The sequence below is a fragment of the Hakea prostrata genome, chromosome 5 (genome assembly GCF_041222555.1).
Source record: "Hakea prostrata isolate BN-2017 chromosome 5, UWA_Hpros_2, whole genome shotgun sequence".
NCBI classification, from domain to species: Eukaryota; Viridiplantae; Streptophyta; class Magnoliopsida; order Proteales; family Proteaceae; genus Hakea; species Hakea prostrata.
Genome location: NC_142604.1, coordinates 16,528,372 through 16,551,251, shown reverse-complemented (window position 1 = coordinate 16,551,251; position 22,880 = coordinate 16,528,372). Strand labels below are relative to the sequence as shown.

Sequence of the window (22,880 nt, the reverse complement as noted above, 5' to 3'; positions counted from 1 at the left end):
ATTCTTAGCCCTAATCTATTCTCAAGACTAAAATCTTGGACTCAAACCTTGTTTCAATTTGGGAAAATAAATTAAATCTTAGTTAAATGGGTGAGGTTTGTTTAGTTGATTTATGAAATGTGTAACATTATTATACTCAATTGTATAGAGGTTAGAGTTTGAATCTTCTTGGGTCTACGGACGAAGCGCCGACTTATATTATGTAATACTCCAATATACAAAATTGTTTGTATTTATTATTAATGTTGTTGGGGTTCTTATAATAATAAAAGAAAAGCTCCAAAAGTCTTAACCTTGGTCAACCCTAGAGTGTAAGAAAAAAAATGCACAATTAAGATAAGGGTTATGGGACAGGATGGATTAGCCACGTGGAAGGAGACAGATTAAACAATAACGGCTAACATCAAACGCATAACAAAATCCGCCGCCAACCACTGTGGATTGGTTTTACACTTACGAGGGTTTACATGATCAGGAGACAAAAACAAAGCCTCACTCACTTTTAAAAAGAAAAGTTGAAGCAACTTTGAACTACGAATCCTCTCGATAAATCAATCTTCTTCCATTTCAAACGGCGGTCAATATTGCCTCCAGTCTCCGAAGCAGCCCTTCTTTGATATTTTATGTGCATTAAAGCTAGGTTGGCGGTCTTGCGATGAATTTCCTTAACTGACCTGGTCAGCAATCTGAGCTTGGCCATGCCCGGCCCATATATAGCTAAAGAACAGAAACGAAGATACCAATCCAGCAAGACACTTGCGGTGTTCCTTTCTCTCTTGGCTGCAATAGATCAGAAGAGAGAGTTGAGTTTCATAAGCAATAAGAGAAGAGGAAGCCATGGATGATGATAGGGATGTTGTAAGCTCAGCACCAATAACGCCCAGATCAACAACCCCACCAATCTCTGCTCCTCCTTCCCAGTTCCACTCTCCATCATTGACGCGCTCACCTCTACTCTATGGTGATGGCGATGAACAACACACGCCAAGTCGACAAAACAAAACTAAGACCCCAACATCTCGAACTCCTCGGTTCCTCACCCCACTTGCGTCTCCTTTAAGAAAAGCCCTCCACCTTACCAAACTCGAACATGAAGATGCTTGGCTTCCCATCACTGAATCCAGAAACGGCAACGCCTTCTATGCAGCTTTCCACACTCTCTGCTCTGGCATCGGTATTCAAGCTCTCGTTCTCCCTGTCGCCTTCACCTTCCTAGGATGGTAAGTAGCTACATCATCTCTGTATCCAGTAACTGACTTCAAAGATGGACTAGCTCAGACATATACTGGTGGACAACCGAGTGACCCTATTTGGGAGATCTATGATGGAATCCGAAGGCTTGAGTTGGCCCAAGCTTGAAGCCCATCATTGTTTATGGTGGGGGTGTGAGGGCTATGCCCCTACAATCTGGTACAACTTGATCTGATAGATCAACTTGCTTACCAAATTAAAGTCTTTAAGCATGTATCATGTGTTCGCCTACAAGATCATTGACAGACTTGATATTTTAAGTCTTAAGGCTTTGGGTGAGAGGTCTTATAATACTGTTTTGGACAATTGCTGAAAGGTTTTTTTTCTTCACCCGTGGACGTAGCATTCCATATTGGCGTGTAAAACCACGTTAAATCTTCTCTTCCTTCTTTTTTTCTTTTTTTTTAATCTGTGATTTCTGGGTGTTCGTTCTTACATTTTCTAATATCACTTGTTAAGAACTTGAATAGAATTCATCTTTATATAACCCAGAGTTTACTTTGGTTGCAGGAGCTGGGGAGTTATAGCTCTGACAGTAACTTTCATTTGGCAACTTTACACGTTATGGATGCTGGTGCAACTCCATGAATCATCTTCTGGGACACGTTACAATCGATATCTCACACTCCTCTATGCAACTTTTGGCAAGGCTCAACACCTGAATCCATTTTTTTAAGTATTTCAATCACTTCATCTTGTATTTTGATTGACGAAATTTATATTACAACCTTGTTTCAGGAGAAAGGGTGGGGAAGATTATTGGTGTGATACCAATACTTTATCTATCAGCGGCAACATGTGTTCTGCTGATAATCATCGGAGGTTCCACCTTGAAGATGTTCTTCGAAACTGTTTGTGGTGTCCCATGTACAGCGAAGCCATTAACGACGGTTGAATGGTACTTGGTGTTCACCTGTGCAGCTGTTCTTCTATCTCAGTTGCCCAACTTGAACTCCATCGCTGGTGTGTCGCTGGTTGGAGCTGTAACAGCGGTTGCCTACTGTACTTTGATCTGGGTGGTCTCTGTTAAAGAAGGAAGGCTACCTATGGTGTCATATAAACCCATAAGTTCCAAGAATGATGCTACTAGGGTTTTTAATATCCTTAACGCTCTTGGTATCATTGCTTTTGCTTTCAGAGGTCACAATCTAGTCCTTGAGATTCAGGTAATTGTGTTTCTTTTAACAAATCAGATAGTAAACTCTACCTGTATTTGCTTTGGAACGATTTTAAGCCCAGGTAAAAGAAGAGGGTTGGGCAATAAATACTGATTAAAACCTAGTCAAACCCTTTATGCATGGACTCGACAACTTTAAATGACCAACGTTAGGATAATATCTTAGATGGTAAATTAGAATTTAAGATACCTACCTACAAATTTCAACTTTCTTCACAAATCAAAAAATTAATATATCATGTAACCCCAAACTCATCACTGGCATGACCCTGTGAGATATGTTGACCAGTCAAATCTGATTCCCCAATGTTCACCAGCCCCTCATGACTTTTCAAACTTGTTAATTAGTCAGCTGTTTAGGGTAAAGTCATACTATTTTGTCAAACTCTTTGACAAGTCTCTACTAATTAATTCGGATTTTAATAGATGCCTTGTTGCTACTGCAGTCAAACTTTTACATTGTGTTACATAAACAGTAAAATACTTTCGCATGATTAAACTAAAAAGTAATATGATTTAATGTAAGAAATATGCCCGTTGGATGTATTTTGTTGCTTATGTGCATCTGTATCCCTTTCTTATAACTCAACGATATATTTATCATTTTAGAAACTATTTGTCATCAAGTGTCTTGATAAATATTTGCATCTCTTTTATTTTCATAGGCCACGATGCCGTCTAGTGAAAAACACCCATCGCATGTACCAATGTGGAAAGGTGTAAAAGCTGCATATGTACTCGTAGCAATGTGCCTATTTCCCATTGCCATTGGAGGATACTGGGCATATGGTCAAATGGTAAGAATTTAATTAATTTCTTATTGTTGTATATTCATATAGGGCTATGGTAACAGAGTTTGAATCCTCTACCCGTCTTATGCTCCCCTTACAACCCTATGTGTTTCTATTAGAATTTTTAGGCTTCCCCAGATCCCATATAAAATTTTGAGCTAATTCATAACAATTTTAATTTTTGGCTTAAACGATGGCAGATACCAGCAAATGGTGGAATGCTGACTGCATTGTTTGCTTTCCATGGACAAACTACCTCAAGAGCTTTACTTGGAATGATAAGTTTGTTTGTGATAGTTAATGCTGTGAGTTCATTCCAAATCTATGGAATGCCAATGTTTGATCTCATTGAGTCCCACTACACAAGCAGGAAGAAGAAGGCACTGCCCTGGTGGTTAAGATCAATCTCCAGAACAGTGTTTGGATTCCTTTCCTTCTTTGCTGCAGTAGCAGTGCCATTTTTGGGAAGTTTGGCTGGGTTGATTGGTGGATTTGCATTACCAGTTACTTTGGTTTATCCATGTTTTATGTGGAATGTGATTAAGAAACCAAAACAATTTGGTTTGATGTGGTGGCTTAACTGGGTACTTGGAACCATGGGAATTTTCCTAAGTGCTCTATTGGTTGCAGCAGGATTGTGGTCTGTTCTTGATACTGGAATCCATGCCAACTTCTTCAAGCCTACCTGATAGGAAACAACATAAGCTGAGAAGAAGAGCATTGGTTTGTGTTAGTTAATCAAAGTGTGTTAATTACTCTAAAGCTAAATTGTAAGCTTTAATTTCTCCTCTTTTTTTTTTCTTTTTTTTTTTGGTGTATGTAGTAATTAGAATTACCAGAAATTAGAGGGTAAATTAATTACCACACCTGCCTCTGTATGTACTAGGTAACTTTGTTTATGTACTAAGTAACTATGTTTCTTGTAGTTCACGAAAAAAAATTATGTAATTCTTTTCCTTTCAGTTGTTTGATGGGAACTTGGTTGAAATGAGTGTTGAGGAAGTTTGACTCTTCGGGGTGCTTAAATCAATCATTCAGTACATTAAGTGGTTATGGCTTAAGGAATTATTAGGAAAGCACAAAACATCAAAAGGATTGTTTCAAACTGTAACCTTGTGTGCAAGAATGATCACCATGAATGCAAATTACCACATGATTAAGAACATATCCAGGCTAGCAACACTTCAGAACCTTCAATACTGCAACCAATGAGTTTAACAAGTTTCTTTGTGTTGAACACCACTGATGAGATTTAATTCATTGAAGAACTGATCCACCCATTACCTTGTGTTGAAGAAAAGCCTCTTCACCCCAATTTCCCTCCCATCTTGGTTGAATTCCATGTCAGAAAGTAGCAGTTAAAACTCCATCCGTGGATTTGTGGAATAACTCCATGAAATTACTTCTTCAAATGTTAAAAAGTTTTGCTTCTAAACTGTGCCATTACATACTTGACCAATCTTATTTACATATTGAATTCCTTGATAGCCTTACTCTGAATATCATATTTAAATCTCAAAAAAGATTTAAAATTTGTTGGAATATTTCTGAGAATCAATCTACATCTGCACGAAAGCAAGTTTCTGGGAGTCAAAATGGGATGAACAAGTTTCTGGGAGTCAGAATGGGATGAACAAATTTCTAACATAATTTTCTAGAATCTATCTTGCCATTGTTACCATTGGAACAAATGGCACATCTACCTGTTGCCCAGAGAACAATTATAGTTCCTACCAGTATCACAGCAACTAAGGCCAAGGCTAATCCCTAGTGAGCAGGCGGGGTCTGGGGAAGGCGTCCCGGTGGGGTGTGGGGGCAACACCCCTATAGCATGCAGAAGGTCCATGTTTCTATGGGCCTCGAAGTTTCTTTATATTTTGGGCTTGGGCCAATGAATAGTTGTGGCTTAAGGTTTCTAAGCGCATATATATATATATATATATATACCTATAAAAGCATGTACTCTCTTTGGCAAATCTTTCTCGCGGGAAGCTCTGCACTCGGGGCCTGCTGGTCCCTCGGAGGTCTCAAGAATACGTGTTTGAATGCAATTCTTTCCCTTGCGGTCTTGGGCCCGTTCTTCCCCTGGTTGGGCTCGGGGTAGGGGGAGGGCTTCTCGACCAACGGTGGTCAATATGTCTCTAGGTGGGTATCTCTCCGATTCCCTAGCTAGGAGTATATATCATACTATTATATAAAAGCATGTACTCCTCTTTTTATGTCCAAAAAAAAAATCTTTTCTTTGACTATTGTATCTCTCATTTTTATTCAAATGTCATATTTTGTTCATTAATTTTTTTATCTTTTTTTTTATTTTTCCTTACAAATTGTTGGTATCCTTTGTAATTTTTATTTCTTTTCATTTATAAATTAAATTAAATTAAATTAAAATTAGGAAAGAGAATTTCCTCCTATTGATTTGTAGTTCTCTTATATCAATCCTTAATAAAGAAAATTTTATTCAAATTAGATATTATACAAAATAACTCATAAATATTGTTATTTTAAATCCAACGCGATTTAATCCCTAATAAAAAAACTTTTGATTAAATTCCACATCATTTTTTATCAATCCATCCAATCTCTAATATTCTACCAAAAAAATCAAATTCTATCATATCATATCATACTATTCGAATATAGTTTGAGATAGGAATCTTGGGATTCTTTAAGATAGGTTTTTTTCTTAATAAATAATGAAATATGGTACAATTTAGTAATTCTTAAAAGGTAATTAAAAAATATAAAAATAGAAACTCTCCCCTCCCCCTTTTTACCCAAAAATCTATTTTTTAATATAATTTTATATTTATAGGAACCAAAATTCTTTATTTGAGATTCGATTATTTATTTTTAAAAAAATAAGGTCTTATGGATTTATCTCATTTCCTGATTTGAGTTTTACTTTTTTTTTTTTAATTAGAAATTATTATAGTATTTTGGGATAATTACTATTGCCCCCTTGTAGTTTGATTTTATTACTAATAAGACTCTCCTAATTTTATTAAATTATATTGCTCCCTTCCTCAAAGGTTTTTGTTGGTGTTAGTTTGAATATGCAATGTCTAATTTACCTTTCATTAAACTTAACAAATCAACAATAATAATAATAATAATTTAAAATCTTTTACTAAATTTGAATCTCTCGATTTCTATATCTATTTTTTTCTATCAAAATATATATTCATCTCCCTAAAACTTTCTTATTATTAACCAAACAACTTCATTTCATTTATTTATTCTTTATACTTTTTTAAATAATAATAGCCAATATGAGTTGATATATGAATCCTTGATATTTTGTAATTCATATTTTTTTTTTTTCCCACGTTAATAAAATATTGTACCTTGACAATTGGGTAATTTTTTAAAAAGTAAGTATAAAAAATTAAAGACAAACATAAAGGGATCATATACAAAGTAACATCTAAACAATTAGAATGATATGAATGAAATAACAACTTGTATTGTTAATAAATTAGTTGCTTAAACAAATACTCATTAATTTATAGAATGATGATGTTATAAATATCAATTAATTATTTTAACCCCACAATAATCATAGATAAATTAAAATCTTTTCGTAAATTTGAATGGTCTCGATTTCTATAGCTATTTATTTTCAAATTTGTACTTTCATCTCCCTAAAACTTTCTTACTATTAACCAAACAACTTCAATTCATTTGTTTATTCTTTAAATTTTTTAAATAATAATAGAATATGAGTGATATATGAATCTGATATATGAATATATATATATATCTATATAATATCGTACAATTGGGTAATTTTTTAAAAAGTAATATAAAAAATTAAACATATATACATACATATATATATATATATATATATTAACATTATACCACAACAATTTCAATATAACTTTTACTCCACAAATTGCAAATTTATAACTTTATTCAGCTAATTTATAGAATAATACTCAAAATTATAGTTCTTTTTTATATTTTAGTTAAACTTCAAAGTTATAATTTATAATAAAAAAAAAGGCTAGAAGCACCTAATAATATATTGAAATACGTTATATTTTGTAATTGAAGAATTTGGAAAAATCATTCAACTAATTAAAAATAAATAGTATAATTTAATTCATATTATTATAACATTAAAAATTAAAAATTTACCTAATATTTTCTTCTTATAGGTTAGTAGTATTTCAATTTCCTCCAGTATATCAATCATATTCTTATAAAAAAAAAATAAAAAAAAGATAAATTGAAAATCATTGTGTTGAATTATAACTAAATACATTGAAAATCATTGTGTTGAATTATAACTAAATATAATAGCCGCAAACATTTTGATTATTAATGTGATTTTTTTATGATTATTTATTATCCTCAATCATGCACAATCTATTTCTTTAAAATAAAAAAAAAAATTAAGAGACACCTCAAAACATTTAAGAAAAATGATGGATACCCCCAAAAAGATATCAACTTGAGACAACCAAATATGTCTCTTAAATTTTCACTATGGTACACTCCCGTTAGCGAATTCCGTTAAGTCATCCTTAGATAATCTCATAATTCATACATTACTATTAATCTCTTGTTACTTTACAATATTGCCCCAAAAAAATTCAATCATTAATTTCATCGATTTAGAACTGTACAACTAAAGTATATTTATCATTTATTTTAACTAATCAATGTTTCTAATGAAAAAAATAAATAAAGTCATTGTCAATTTAGCATAGTTTTAGGCTATTATGCTTTTTGCCAATTATCTTGGAGTGTCCCTATATAAAGCTTTTCCAATAAATATCATGTATAGTGTATGAACAAAGTAGTTCAAAATTACTAAGAAACAATAAAAAGGAAATGATATACTCTTAAAACGTCTCACGTGATTAGCATTTATAATAAACACCACAATTTTAAACATTTTATTGTGTTCATTTAATTCACTATTTCACATTATACAGTTCAAAATATTATTTGCCTTCATAATACATCCAACAACCTTATAACTAATGTCATATATTAGTATTTCTTGTAATTGGTTTATTTGGTTGAAAGCTGATTCAATTTAGTTTTGACAAGTTTTATCGAATGTTTAAACTTTGTAGGCAAAGTATTATGAGATCTATTAGACATTTTATATACAAACATTTGAAAACTAATTAATTATCATATATATATCATGCTATTATAAAAAACATGTACTCTAGTTTCATCGCAAGTCATTTCCTTGACTTTGTATCCTTTGTTTTTGTTTAAATGTCATATATTTTATACTAGTTTTTTGTCATTTTATTTTATTTTTCACAAATTCTTTGTATTCTTTATATTTTTTTTTTTAAATGCATAAAATCAATTCAAGAAATAAATACTTTTTAGAAAGGTAAGTAAAAGATACACTTTTTTTTTTCCAATTCCAGACAACCATAACTTTAAACCACTAATAAAAGTACCTAATCAAATAACAAACATTGTTTTTAGAAAATAAAGTAAAAGATTTTTTTTTTTAATTTCAAACAATTTTCCTTGTTTTTTTGTTTTGAGATCTATTAGACATTTTGTATACAAATATTTAAAAACTAATTAATTATCATATATATATCATGCTATTATAAAAAACATGTACTCCAGTTTCATCGCAAGTCTTTCGTTTGACTATTGTATCCTTTGTTTTTGTTTAAATGTCATATATTTTATACTAGTTTTTTGTCATTTTATTTTATTTTTCACAAATTCTTTGTATTCTTTATATTTTTTTCTTTAATGCATAAAATCAATTCAAGAAATAAATACTTTTAAGTAAATCCTTTTTTTCCAATTCCGCACCTCTTTTTTTTTTTTTTGCCCCCCGGTTTTTAAAGGTGGTTCGACCGTGTCTAGGGATTTTTGCATCCACAAGGATTCGATACGAGAACCTTGTTTAAGTGAACCAAGCTGCTTACCACTTGGACCAACCCCGTTGGTTCAATTTTCCTTGTAAACAACTACTAAAAGCCTTCTTTTTTCTTTTCTTTTAAGTTTTAATTAAAATGTATAAATTAAAACCTACATCAAACTAAGAAAGAATTTCTTTTATATAAAAATAAGAGTAAAGATAAATATATATATATATATATATATATATATATATATATATATATATATTTTTTTTTTTTTTTTTTTTTTGTATAAAAGTAAGAGTTAAGATAATATTTATTTCTTTCATTTTTTTTTCATTTTTTTTCAATCCTAAACCACCTTCTTTATAAACCATTTTTTTTTTCAAAAAATCTCAAACAAGTTTCCCTACAAACCACTATCTCAGTCTTTTTTTCTTCTTTTTCTTTATTATTATTTTCCTTGTAAACAACAACTAGAAGCCTTCTTTTCTCTTTTCTTTTTATTTTTTATTTTAAATGTATAAATCAAAACCTATCTCAAACTAAAGAAGAAGTTTTTTTTATAGAAATAAGAGTAAAAGATTTTTATTTTTTTTTCATTCTCAAATCACTTTCCCTATAAACCATTTTTTTCTAAAAAATCTCAAACAACCTTTCTTACAAACCACAATCTCAATCTTTCTCTTTTATTTTCTTAATTATTATTTTTTCAATCTTAAATAGCTTTCCTTATTAACCGCAATTTGAAATTTTCTTTTTTAAATAATTATGGGTAATTTTCATCTGGACCCCCTGAGATTTAGTGTATGTCATTTTTAGTCCAAAAAAACTGAAACTTTGCATCTGCCTCCTCTGTAGTATGGAAAAAGTCAATTTAAGGACAAATTATCGCTTCTTGGACGAATTTGCCCTTTTTTTTTTTTCTTAATTTAATTTTTTTCTTTTTACATTTTACGGGATTAAAAGTTATTAATTTACAAAATCAGACCTTTCTCTATTACCCGATTCCCAAATCTCTGTTATCAGAAACGGTTAAAGGTTCAGTCGTTACAGAGGTCAACCGACGATTGCATCTGAAACAGGCCGATGGAGATCTGCCGTTTTCATCATCAATAAATGTTGATTAATTTAATTTCCTTTCTCTTTCTTTCTCTTTCTTTGTTTCGTTTCGCTCAATTGAGAAATGATTAATAAGGTTTTTTTCTCGTCTGTGAAACAAAGCTAACTCGAGTCATCAGTAATGGATCATTCTTCTCTGTTATCAGAAATGGTTAAAGGTTCAGTCTATTACAGATGTCAACCGGCGATTAAGGCCGATGGAGATCTTTCGTTTTCATCATTGGTAAATGTTGATTAATTTCATTTCCTTTCTCTTTCTTTCTCTTTCTTTGTTTCTCTTCGATCAATTGAGAAATGATTAGGAATCTTCAATTAATGAGAATTTCTTTTCTGGATTTCTTAGGATTTGAGATCGCAGAGAGGTTTTCTTGTAATGGAATTAGTTCCAACCTGATTACTTACCTCACGGGACCACTTCAGCAGTCGAGGTGATGGCAGCGGTGAACGTTAATACCTGGACAGGTTTGTCTCACTTCCTCTGTTTGGAGCTTTCGTTGCAGATGCTTTTCTCGTTCGATTTCAAACTATCCTCTTGGTTACACTCTTCTATGTTCTGGTTCCTCTCTCTCGCTCTCGACTCGACTAGTTGGAGATTACGTTCCACCCATTAATTTTCATTTCCTAATCTTCAACTAGGGTTTGAAAAATAAAGATTTAGAATCGGTAGAACCAAGGATTTTGGAATTTGGGAATTAGCTAATGAAGGAGGGTTTGATTTTGTAAATTAATAAACTTTAAATCCTTAAAATGTAATAAAAAATAAAAAGGGCAAATTCGTCCAAGAAGCGATAATTTGTCCTTAAATTGACTTTTTCCATACTATAGGGGAGGCAGATGCAAAGTTTCAGTTTTTTTGGACTAAAAATGACATACACTAAACCTCAGGGGGTCCAGATGAAAATTACCCAATAATTATTTACTCTTTGAGATTGAAACATAAACTACTCAAAGCCACTCGGCTTCTTTTTTCTTAATCGCTCTCAACTTCCTCAAATAATAGACGACGGAGCAAATGTTCTCTGCAAATTATCTCAACTTCTTCTCATGAAGGGAAGACGAAACAAGGGTTTGTCAATCTCTCTCAACTTCTTCAGTTTCAAAACAAGGTTTTTCTCTCAAAGGGAAGACAAAACAAGGGTTTCTCTCGATCTCTCTCAACTTCCTCAATTTCGATGTTCTGTTTTTTTAATTGGTATTGCTTCACAGAGAATTTTTTGAATTTTAATGTTTGTATTTTGACTTGGACAGGTTAGCATACCTTCATAATGGAATATTATCGATGAATCATTGATGTCTCAGTCACAATAAATTGTGCAACTCAATAATATTTTCTAGGGATAATTACTATTGCCCCCCTGTACTTTGATTTTATTACTACTATATCCCGTGTACTTTTCAAAATTACTAATCAAACCTTTAACTTTGTCTACAATTATTATTGCCCCCTACCGTTAAGTTCTGTTAGTTTAACGATGATGTGGCATCTTTATATTTTCTCAAAAACCCCAAAGTACCTTTATACTTATTTCTGTGCTAATTTACCCTTTTGTCAAGTTACAGTAGTACCCTTAATTAACTGTTATAACCCGTTTTATTCTAAAAAAAAACCACCAAATAAAGAAAGAATGTTTGAATAAAATTCAAATAGAAACCAAAGAAGAAGGAAAATCGAATTCAACTCAAATTGGAAATTTAATATCACCTAAAATATTTTCAAAATAAATGAAGTTTAGCGAAGGTGGGAATCCAAATCGGATTTGGATTTTGCCCATTTCATTAATTCGAAATAAATGAAGTTTAGGGTAAAATTGACATTTAATCTGGTTTTTATAAATGGGGTAGCATCGTCTTTTGATTTTTTTTTAATTTTAATGAAGGGCAAATTAGACATTACAAATTCAAACTTAACGGCTACTTAACACCGTTATAAGGAAGGGGGCAACAGTAATTTCGTAAAGAACAGGGTTTTATTAGTAATAAAATCAAACTACAGGGGGGCAACAGTAATTATCCCTATTTTCTATGATTTAGAGGTACATCTATTGAATTCTTGTTGCAATCTAATCTTCCATTGTTTTTTCTAGAATTATTGTTCTATTTATTATTATTATTATTTTGACAATGCAGTGGTAGATTCAAACAAGAGAAATCTACAGAATATTAAATTGCAACAAGAGTTCAGCTTGGAGACTGATCAGGTATGACAAAAACTATATAATTTAACGTAAACAATTCTAAGTTTCTAACAACCTGAAATTTCAATTGAATTAATAATTTATGCACTAGAATCCTTATAGGGGTATGGTTCTTAATAAATGTAGATCAAAAATGTGAATTAGGGTATGAGTCTTATTGATAGATTTGAAGTAACAGGGGAACCCTTGTGAGGGTATAATAGATGGACAATAATAATGTATTTGTATCATTAAATTTTTTTATTATGCTTTTTAAATTAAAATAATAATAATTTTATTTACTAATTATTTTTTTTAGGAAATATGACGAACATTGTTAAAATAAATCATTTGACAAGTTATGAAACTAATTGAAAAATAAATGTTGTATTACTGCACAAAAGTTTTACTAAATATTATCAAAACAATTAAAAATCTGAAAAAGTACAAAAGCTAACTTTGATTGATGATGAGGGAATGTAATAGTTAAGAGACAAACGTTTAATGAAGATTTATTTTTTGTTTACTTTTTATGATCAAACGTTTATTCAAATAATTGAAGATTTATTTTTCATTTTCTAAAGTACCAAAATTCAAGCAGTCATGTTTAATGACATTATTGATAAGTTTAATAAGTTTGATGATAAACTTATCCTTAGAAAATCATATTTTATAAGTTCTGAAATGGTAAAACCAATAAATACAATTTTCAGTAATAGCAATAAACTATATAAAATCCTCTTAAACAATACTTTAGTTATACAAAAAGTTCAGGAGCAAGATAAAGACAGTAGGATAAATATTTACAACTTCATTGAACTTGCTGATTTTTAAATATCAAAATTGATATCAAAGATACACAAGTATTTAATAAGTATTTATGCTTTATTTGAAATTTGAAATATTTTTTTAATTATTTAGGTACTAAATAAATTCACTAACAATTGTCATTTATTTCTCTTTTAATTTTCAAATGTCATTGGTATGGAGTCGATGTTAAACATTTGGCTACAATAATCACAACACAAACAAATGAGAGGAAAAAAAAAGAAATTGAAATTATGAGTTGAAGTAAGTTTTTTCTTCATTATTAATAATGCTATACATTATCTATAAAAATTAATAATTAATTTGGTTATTATTATTGTTTATTATTAGGCCTGACCCTATCATGTTAATGTTGTGGTAGTGAATATGCTATAAAAAAAGGATATAAATTAATAGAGACTACATCAAAATTTTCAACTGTGGTTTTTTTTCTCACTAATAGTATCTTCTTATATAGGTAAAATGAATTTATGACTTAAATATTTTTTTTTATTGAAAATTTAAAATTTCATAATATTTATATTTTTTTCAAGATTTTTACTATGTACAATGGACATAAAATGTCAAAAAATCAAAATAGAGAAAACTAAGATATAATAAGTTTAATTAATCTTCATATGTATTAAATATTAAGATTTTTTTTTCTCTTTTCTTCCAATGTCAATTTTTATTTGAATGTACTATTTCAACTAAATATATTTATTTCATTATTATAGCTAGGGGTGTCAATTTATAGCCCGAACCAAACCATAATGGGCCGTAATTGGGCTGAGGGTTGTGGAGCCCGCACCAACCGAAACCGAACCACAACCCGTTATAACCCGTTTTGTAATTTTACATTAAATAGTATTTGAATCATTATATTACCATTAGGTAGTTGGTATAGACAATTAAAAAAATTAAGCATGAACTTAAATATCAAATAATCATTTTACTACTTAATATCTAGGTTGTTGATTTCTATAGAATGGGTGGGTTTTTTTTTAATGCAAATTGACCAATAGCAACTTTGCTTTCCATATAATTTTCACTTTTGTTGTAGGATGCTCAATTGTTTCTTCTTAATTTTTTTCTTACACACCATAAAATCGTTAGTCAACCTGAATCTAAAGCGTTAGCTCAAACCGTTAGTTAGCCCGAACCCAAACCTCACCAAACCGAAACCGCCCAAAGTTATTTTGCTAATGGGCCTTGTTTGGGCTAGGTGTTTTTCAACCCAAAACCGCCCCAAACCGTACCGTTGACACCCCTAATTATAGCATTATCTATTTAGCAGATAAAACAAAACAAGCGACATGCATTTGCATGTGCAATTCTTTACTAGTATATATATATTCTCTTATAACAGAACATTGTAAATTGTTTCCGAGAAGAATATAGTGAAAAACTTAATGCTAGACGTAGCCTCACATTGAGATAAACCAAGGTAAAATCCATGTCTCATTCTTCTTTGTTCTCTATTCAAGTGTGTATGATTGATCTTTCTAATCCTAACACTAAGGCTAATCCCATGATAACCTTCAAACGAATACCCGAATCTGGAAACCAACAAAACCATAACTAATATTAGTTTTTCAATCTAAATTTCTGAATACCCACTCAATTAAATTCACATATTGAGAAATATGTATTGCAGATTTGTGCAACCGTTTGACCAACTGAGATAAATTACAAAAAGAGGATCCACTTTGAGAGTAGCTGTTTGTAGAAGACACCCCACGCTCTTCCCTCTTGATTTAATCACACATCTTATATTCATGGAATAAAACAGATAAACAAATTGCACATAATGAACACAGAGATTTTTACTTGGTTGGGATCTTGTGATCCTACATCCAAAGCAAAGGTAGAACCTCTAGTCTTCCACTACAAAGAATGAACAAGTACCATCAATCATGCAGAAGACAACTCTGTTTTTACAAAGATTAATTACAAACTATAAACCTTCAAGAAACTTTACAACATAAAAGCCCTAACAAAAGAGAGCAAAATCTACAAGAAATCAAAAACTCTAGCAGAGTAACACAGAGTTGCATCACACAAGAGAGAGAGAGAGAAGAAGAAGAAGAATCGTGTATCACACCTAATTACATCAGTCTCTAAACAACATGATAAGATCCTATACAATAAATAAATAGAAAGACCTAAAATACCTACACTAAATGCATAAGACTTACTAATATGCCCCTAAACTAATGCACGGTTTTAAACACAATATAACATACTCCATCTTAGTTTAAAACCAAAAAACCTAAGACTCAAGACTAGAGCCTTTACCCTTGCACTAACTTAGGAAAAGAAAAAAGAAAACATAAAAAACTACTACTGAATTTTCAGCAAACTCAAAGCTTCCCTAAACTTACCAATCGGACACGGTTGGTTAGTATATTAGCATGATTTATACTTGAAGAGATCTTCTCCACCTTGACTTGACCACTTGCAATGACTTCCCTGATAAAATGCAAGCAAAGCATCTATGTGATTGGTTCCTTCATGGTAAGCATTGTTTTTTGACAAATTTATTGCACTCTATGAATCACAAAACACAATTGGATCTTCAACTCAAATCTTGGCTTTTTAACAATTCCCTTGATCCAAAAGGACTCTTTTACAGCTTCAATTAACGCAACATACTTCACTTAGGTGGATGATAAGGCAACAATGTTTTGTATATTAGACTTCCAACAATATTGTCACTCACAGTAAATACAAAACCAGTTAATGACCTTCTTTTATCCTAAGTAGCTGCATTATTTGAATCACAATATCGTTTCACAAAAAAACTTTTAGAAACATTAGAAGTAAATTTTAAACAATGATTTGAAGTCTTTTTGAAATATCTTAGAAGCCACTTTACAGCTTTCCAATGGTTCTTGCACGATTTTCCCATAAATCAACTAATTACATTAACACTATAAGCAATGTCCACTCTAATACCTATCATTGCATACATTAAGCTATCAATAACATTAGCATAAGGTACATTTCTCATAAAAAGAGTCTCATCACTAGATAAATCACCATCAACATATTTAATCTAAATTGAGACCCCAAAGGCACATTAACATGCTTGCAGTTATGTATTGAAAACAGTTCAATATTGCAATTATATATCACTAAGGAGAGCCAAACCCAAACATCTTCACCAAAAGGTATTAATGATTGCCAACTAAGAAAACCCTTTGGTGGAAAGTGTTAGAATATGGCTCTTAATTTGAGCATGAATGAAAATTATTCATTAAGGAGATTTTTTGGAAATAAATACATAAAATAATTATGGACAATTGGGTGTTTTAAATCCCCAAGGATAATTCATGCATAAACTATTAATGAACTTTTGGGCTTTTGATTTCCTGAGCATCGTTCATGAGTGGAGGGTTATGGGACTTTCATTTTTCAATGAACTTCTCATTTCTCTTGCTTGATTATAATTAAATGACCAAAGTTCTTCGTTTCCCCAACTTGATTCACTAAGAACTGAAACTCTTTATTTCCAAGTTTAGTTGTAAATAACAAGGACTTTTTGTTTTCCAAAGCTTGTTAATGAGACATTGATGGTATATGGTATATTCATTGTACTATCCAAAGACCTCCAATATAAATTGAAGATTTGTTTTTTTTGAGTTTTTCCCTCTTTTGATTAAAGAATTGTACTAAGTTTGTTTTGAAAGTCTTCTTAATGTTTTGTGAGTCTTGTTTAGTATGAGAATCTTGTCGATTGAATTTTGTGGTGATAGAAGGAAGACACATATCAAGTTCATTGTAGCGTTTACTTTGTGCTAAGTATACAGTTGTTCGTCATTGTATCCTAAGAGACAAAAGTCCATTGGATCCTTAAACACACACCGGAGGGAATGAATCTATTTTAAAGAAAGTGTCTAACATGCCTCGACAATTCTTCATCTTTATTCTATTGCTTCCGGTTCAGAATTCATTTGAATGAATTTTGATTTCCATGTTAAATAGCATTGAATTCTTTTTTGCAAGCTTGAAAAAGCCCAAAACTAATGGCAGTTTCTTCAGTCACTATTGACTCACCAATCGTGCCAGCATTGTACACTGAAATTGAAAAATTCCGTATCATCACGAATAACAACATCAATACTTTTTGTGAATCAACCACCCACACACTATCACAATTCAGCATAAGAAAACCTCCATTAGAAGGATCAAGATACCATCATCGGGCTGAGAACTTGATAAACCAAAGCAATAAGAACTCATGTATAATTGAAGAAAATTCTCGAATTGGACTTCTCACCAACAATAGGAATCGTCCATATTCTCTCTTCCAATCGTAGAATATGATTTCCCCAGATTTACAAAGAATTGATCTCAACATAGGTGGGCTGGGCCAATGTTTTGAAAAAAGAGTTTACCCAAGCCCATTACAGCCAAAGCCAGAGTTTGGGCTCGGAAATCCAACATCTAGCCCAACTTGTGTAAGATCTACCCAATCCAACTCAACACGAATATCCCGTCTTTCTTTCTTTTTTTGGTAAGAATATCCTGCCTTTCGAATAAACTAATAAATTCACTATGGTTGAGTGTATAGAATTCAGGGTGTATTTTGTTAAATCCTCCTTTGATCTTGAATACAGGAATCAATGGACCATATAATCGCATCATCATTTCTCATTGTAGATTATTCTGATGTACATGGATTTAAACAACCCAGAATGGTGGCATTTGCAAAGCCTCAGAATTGTTTAATGAAAACAACCTTTCCTTCTAGGCTTTAAGACTGAATCAGGTCCCTGTAGATCAACCTTAAGGAACAACAGTTTCTTCTCATCGAGGCTTGAAGAAGTTGGGATCAAGACCTCTGTCCACAATTCTCCACACTGCCCCAGCAATCACTAGAAAACTGAGAGCCATGCCAAGAATCCCAAGTGCCAAGTTAATAATCCACATTGGGGTATATGGTTTAGGTTTCTTGATTATAACCCACATAAAACATGGGTAAGCTAGTGTGATAGGCATTGCAATCCCACCAAGCAGACCTGCCAAGCTTGTCAAGACTGGGAGAGCAACAGCTAAAAAGAAAGCCAGACAACCAAAGAAAAGCCGGAACCCTGTGCGTAGCCACCTCGGACATGGTCTTTTCTTGAAGCTGATGTATGCGAATTCCAGATTGTCAAAGACAGGCATGGCATACACTTGGAAGGAGCAAAGGCAGTGAACCACAACAAACAGACATATAAACCCCAACACCATCTTTGAGTGCCCATGAAATGTGTACAAGGCTTTCAACATTCCATAATTTGGAGGTATCTGCAATGAGAGAACCTTTGCTTAATGTATGTTTTGAATGAAAACTGAAATACAAAACAACAGAATACTTTGAACTTACCTTGTTTCCATAAGCCCAGTAGCCTCCAATTGCAAGTGGATACAAGCACATTGCAATGAGAAAATAGGCATATTTCACCCCTTTCCACATTGGCACCTTAGCTTGTTGTTCTCTTGTGGAAGGCAGTGTACCCTACATTAGAATTCGCAATGAAGATGTTTTCAGAAAACTATAAAAAGGGTGGGTGTTGAAGGCTTCTGCACAGGCAAAGTTTCCATACCTGGATTTCAAGAATGAGATTGTGGCCTCTGAAAGCCAAAACAATGATGCCAATAGCATTGAGGATACTGAAGACCTTGGCAGTCTCAGACTTATAAGGTTGCAATGGCTCATAAGAAGAACCAGGAACCCTACCCCTAATGACAGACACAACCCAGATCAGGGTGCAATAGATGATGGCAGTGATGGCACCAATGAGAGAGACACCAGCAACAGAGTTCAAGTTGGGCAGCTGAGCAAGAACAGTAGCACAAATTGCAAATACCAAAAACCACTCGACTGTGGTAAGGTTCTTGGATATGTATGTGTCTCCACAAACAATGCTGAAGAAATGCTTCATGGTTCCACCTCCAAGGGTTACCAGTGCCACACATGTCCCACCTGATAGGTACATAATTGGGAATAGGGCCATGAACTTTCCTTGCTTTTCACCTGAAACAACCAACAGGATAAGAATGAATTTACAGTTTTTTTGCTTTTTATAAAATTGCATTTTGGCACCTGATTGAATCATCTGTCTTCTCTTCTTATTTTTATATGTTTTCATTAATGCCCTCTCTTAAGCATGCACAAGTCAAGAATTGTGAAGGTAACCACCATTCTTGGGATCAGATGACACAGGAGTTAAGATTTTTTTACCAGTCAAGGTAGAGCTTTGTGCTCTTTCTACACCTTTTCTACACCTTTTCATCGCACATTAGGAGAAGAACCTACGTTGGGTTCTACGTCAGATTCATCTTATCAAAATTCTAAGGTGGGTCATACTTCTAACATGTGTTAAAAATGTATAGGTAAAGAACCCAAAAGGGACAAAATTGCATGTCGTGCGTATTTACAATCAAGCGAGATTTCAATCCATCGGATCGACTCAATCAAGATTGAAATTTCGATCGTTGAATTTCAATGGTCTAGATCGAAATCTCGACCAAGATTCCGATCCTACCAACCAAAATGATTGGCTTGACGATCCTGCGCATTTAATGCGCAGAACTCAAGCAAAGTCCCGAAAGGGATAAACCCCACAAATAATGGGTGGAACCCATGCACGTGAGACCTGCTTCTTAAGTATTGTCTACTGCTAAATATGCACGTGGGACCTACTTCTTAATTTCAACCACTCGTTGCACAATTAAGCTTTACCGAAAAAGAATTACTTATGCAAAATGAGACAAAACGAATGGTGGAGATTTTCTCTCGATCACAAATTTTAATCTAGACTGTAGATTGCACGGTATTACACAACACATGCACAATTTCGTGCATTCCTAGGGTGGGAGACCTGAAAACGTTAACCACCTAATTATGTCTGATTTGAACTTTGAAAAGTGATTATTATTAAGTGTTTATATTTTTTAGGAGTATGCCTAGTCATGTTATGTTTTTTGTTATTTTTTTGGGTCAAAATACGTGACTAACTGACTCACCCATGTGAGGTATTTCTTGGACTTTGAAAAGTGAGAATTTAATGCTATAAATTATAAATATTTTCATCTTGTACAGATCCAAAGTGAAGTCAACATACTATCTTTTCCAAATTTTTATTGACTATTTTTCTAAGTTCACAATTTAGATATGGTGCTTTCATATGTGATTTGATAGATTTAATAAAAAAAATGTGATTGATATAAACTTGGTTCACAAAAGGTGATGTGAATTCTAAGATTAGAATTTTTTATGAGTTTTCAAAGTTTGTACAATGATATGTTAGATCTCTACATTTCACACGATGTGAACCCACTCATAACACGCTCACCACTTGGTGTCATGCTGAATTGGTGATGAGGGGTAGATCTTCACCGTCCAAGTGAGTAATTTTTCTCGTGTGGAAATGAATAGGTGAAGTCAATACCATATTATTTTTCCACCAAAAAATTAAGAAATAAGAATACATCTATTAGTGCACGGAATGATCAAAGTAATTTTTGTTCAGACTTTTAGTGAGCTTCAAGAATTTCCCTAGAGAAACCCACTTATATTTAATACTAAAAAATCCACTTATGTCTTTAAACTTTCTCGGACGGTGCCTTGTCCTGCGCTCCACTTATATTTAATACTAAAAAATCCACTTATGTCTTTGTAACTTTTCTTCGGATCTGGTGCAACTTGTTCAACTTGTTCGCTATGATGCCAATAGAAGCATTACCAATGCATGTAATTTTTATTTTTTATTCTCAGTTTATATCACAGCCCTTTTTCAAAAAAAAAATAATAATAATAATAATAACAATCAAAGTAAGATACAGTACACAACTAAGGGTGGTTCCAACAGCACTTACCGAATGCAGCTTTGGCTAAATGGATGTATCTGCTATAACGAACCCCAATATTTGATTCGTGAAGTTGGGTGAGTAACCATAAGGTGTATAGCTGCCATGCGAATGCTATGGACAAACACACAATCCCCCAAACCCTGCAACAACCCATGTCCAAATCATTGATGGTCACAATCTCATTAACGATTTTCAATGTAATATGTTAAATATGATTAGATCAAATCACTTTCCAAGAAAAGTAAGATGGTTTCTAATAGATTAAAGGACTTGATTTAACGTATTCCATAAATATTTATAAAAAAAAAATCTAAAATTGAAAGAGAATTATTAGAAAAGTCCCACATCCATGAAAAATAAAGAGAAATAATTAAAAATGGCAGATCTTCAAGGTCCTTCCAGAGAGATCTTGAGGGGAAGAGAGACATACCAGCCAAGGAAAGTGAAAGCAATGGGAAGAGAGAGTGCTTGAAATCCAATTCCAGAGTTAAGAGAATGGAATACTGAGTAGAAGGTGTTGCCATTTCTTGACTCTGTAATAGGCAGCCAATCTTCTGGATTGTCTCCGCCACCACCATGGGGTGTCATACCACCCTTCATCAGCTGGTTATTGTTGTCATGGCTGATGATCCCTTGCTGCTTAGTGGTGACAACCACGATCTCCATCATGGGTACAGGACTTCCAAGCCAAGGCAGCAGCAGCGGCAATGGTGGTGGGGCAATGAAACTGTTCAGCTGTGCTGCCACACAACTCTCACCTCCCCAATGTATATATGGTGAGAATCCTAGTGATCAGCGCTGGTGATCGATGTATTTGTTTCTGCTATTAATAAATGATAAAAATGGTACCTGCACTGCCCTTCTTGGAAGTTGCAATGAAGAAAAGAAGCTGGGTTTTCCAAGATTTTCCAAGAAGCTTCGTTCAAAGTAAGCAACTGAGTTTGGAGAATTGAAGGTCACTTCGCACTATACAGAGAAAGGTTCTTCCCCAAGCATCCATCCATACATAAATAAAGCACTTCTCCATTGAGAATTTAAAGAAAAGCAAGAAAGATAGAAAGTCACAGATCCAGTGCTCTCCCAACAACTTTGTTATCGTAAGACGGTGTGACGTCTTCATGTTTACGTCATCCTATGATCTTTTGCATCTTCGTGGGCCTCACTCTTGGGCTTAATTAAAATTTGAAAATTATAAAAGAAAAAGAATAAGAATAAGAAAGCCGCCTACCCACCTCTTCAATTAAAAAAAAAATGCAATAATAATGTGGAAAAGTGAAAAGAAAGATGGTTGTTAGCAACCTTAAAAACGAAGGTAAAAATTAAAACTATAAAACAACCATTTTCCAATAGAAGTGGGAATGTTAGGCTTGTTTGTCACATGTGACATACTTTATTATACAAATAACAGTTTTCATTAGTCCTTAATGCTTATGGTCAACATTAGACCCATAGTTGCGTGGTCAATTTTACTAGAATGACAAACGTTTTCGCTTTCTTTCTCTTTATATCAGCTTCTTTTTCTTTCTTTTTTTCAACTTTTTTAATTCTTTGCTTTTTTTTTTCTTTTTTTTTATTTATTATTAATTCAATAGCAAGAACTGAGGCTCAACAGGCCAAGAAATAAGAAAGGGGTGGGAGAAGGTAGATTATTGAAATTCAAGTGAAGATTAAAGAATATGTTATGTAAGAAGAACTATAAACAATTCCCCACTCGAAAATCTCTTATTTTATATAAAAAGTATGTGAAAGTGACACTAAAGGTTCAATTAATCAGGTACCTTGAAGATGATATTTAAGAGTGGCAGTCAACATCCAATTAACTAGGTAACTTAAAGAT

The 22,880-nt window shown here is 32.7% G+C and overlaps 2 protein-coding genes across 2 annotated transcripts; one reads left to right on the top strand and one right to left on the bottom strand.

Annotated features, from left to right (window-relative positions):
• The first annotated feature begins 728 nt into the window (after positions 1 to 728).
• LOC149015463 (lysine histidine transporter-like 8) lies at positions 729 to 4,369 on the top strand. Its single transcript, XM_089155717.1, has 5 exons — positions 729 to 1,220; positions 1,762 to 1,895; positions 1,990 to 2,417; positions 3,094 to 3,225; positions 3,420 to 4,369. The coding sequence occupies exons 1-5, from the start codon at positions 838 to 840 to the stop codon at positions 3,906 to 3,908; spliced, it is 1,566 nt and encodes a 521-aa protein (XP_089011843.1). The 5' UTR covers positions 729 to 837; the 3' UTR covers positions 3,909 to 4,369.
• Positions 4,370 to 17,427: 13,058 nt separating this feature from the next.
• Positions 17,428 to 22,032, bottom strand: LOC149015462 (lysine histidine transporter-like 8). The gene is made up of 5 exons (XM_089155617.1): positions 21,474 to 22,032; positions 21,050 to 21,183; positions 18,775 to 19,205; positions 18,555 to 18,686; positions 17,428 to 18,475 (listed from the first exon to the last, which is right to left on the bottom strand). The coding sequence occupies exons 1-5, from the start codon at positions 21,710 to 21,712 to the stop codon at positions 17,993 to 17,995; spliced, it is 1,419 nt and encodes a 472-aa protein (XP_089011743.1). The 5' UTR covers positions 21,713 to 22,032; the 3' UTR covers positions 17,428 to 17,992.
• Between the last annotated feature and the right edge of the window lie 848 nt (positions 22,033 to 22,880).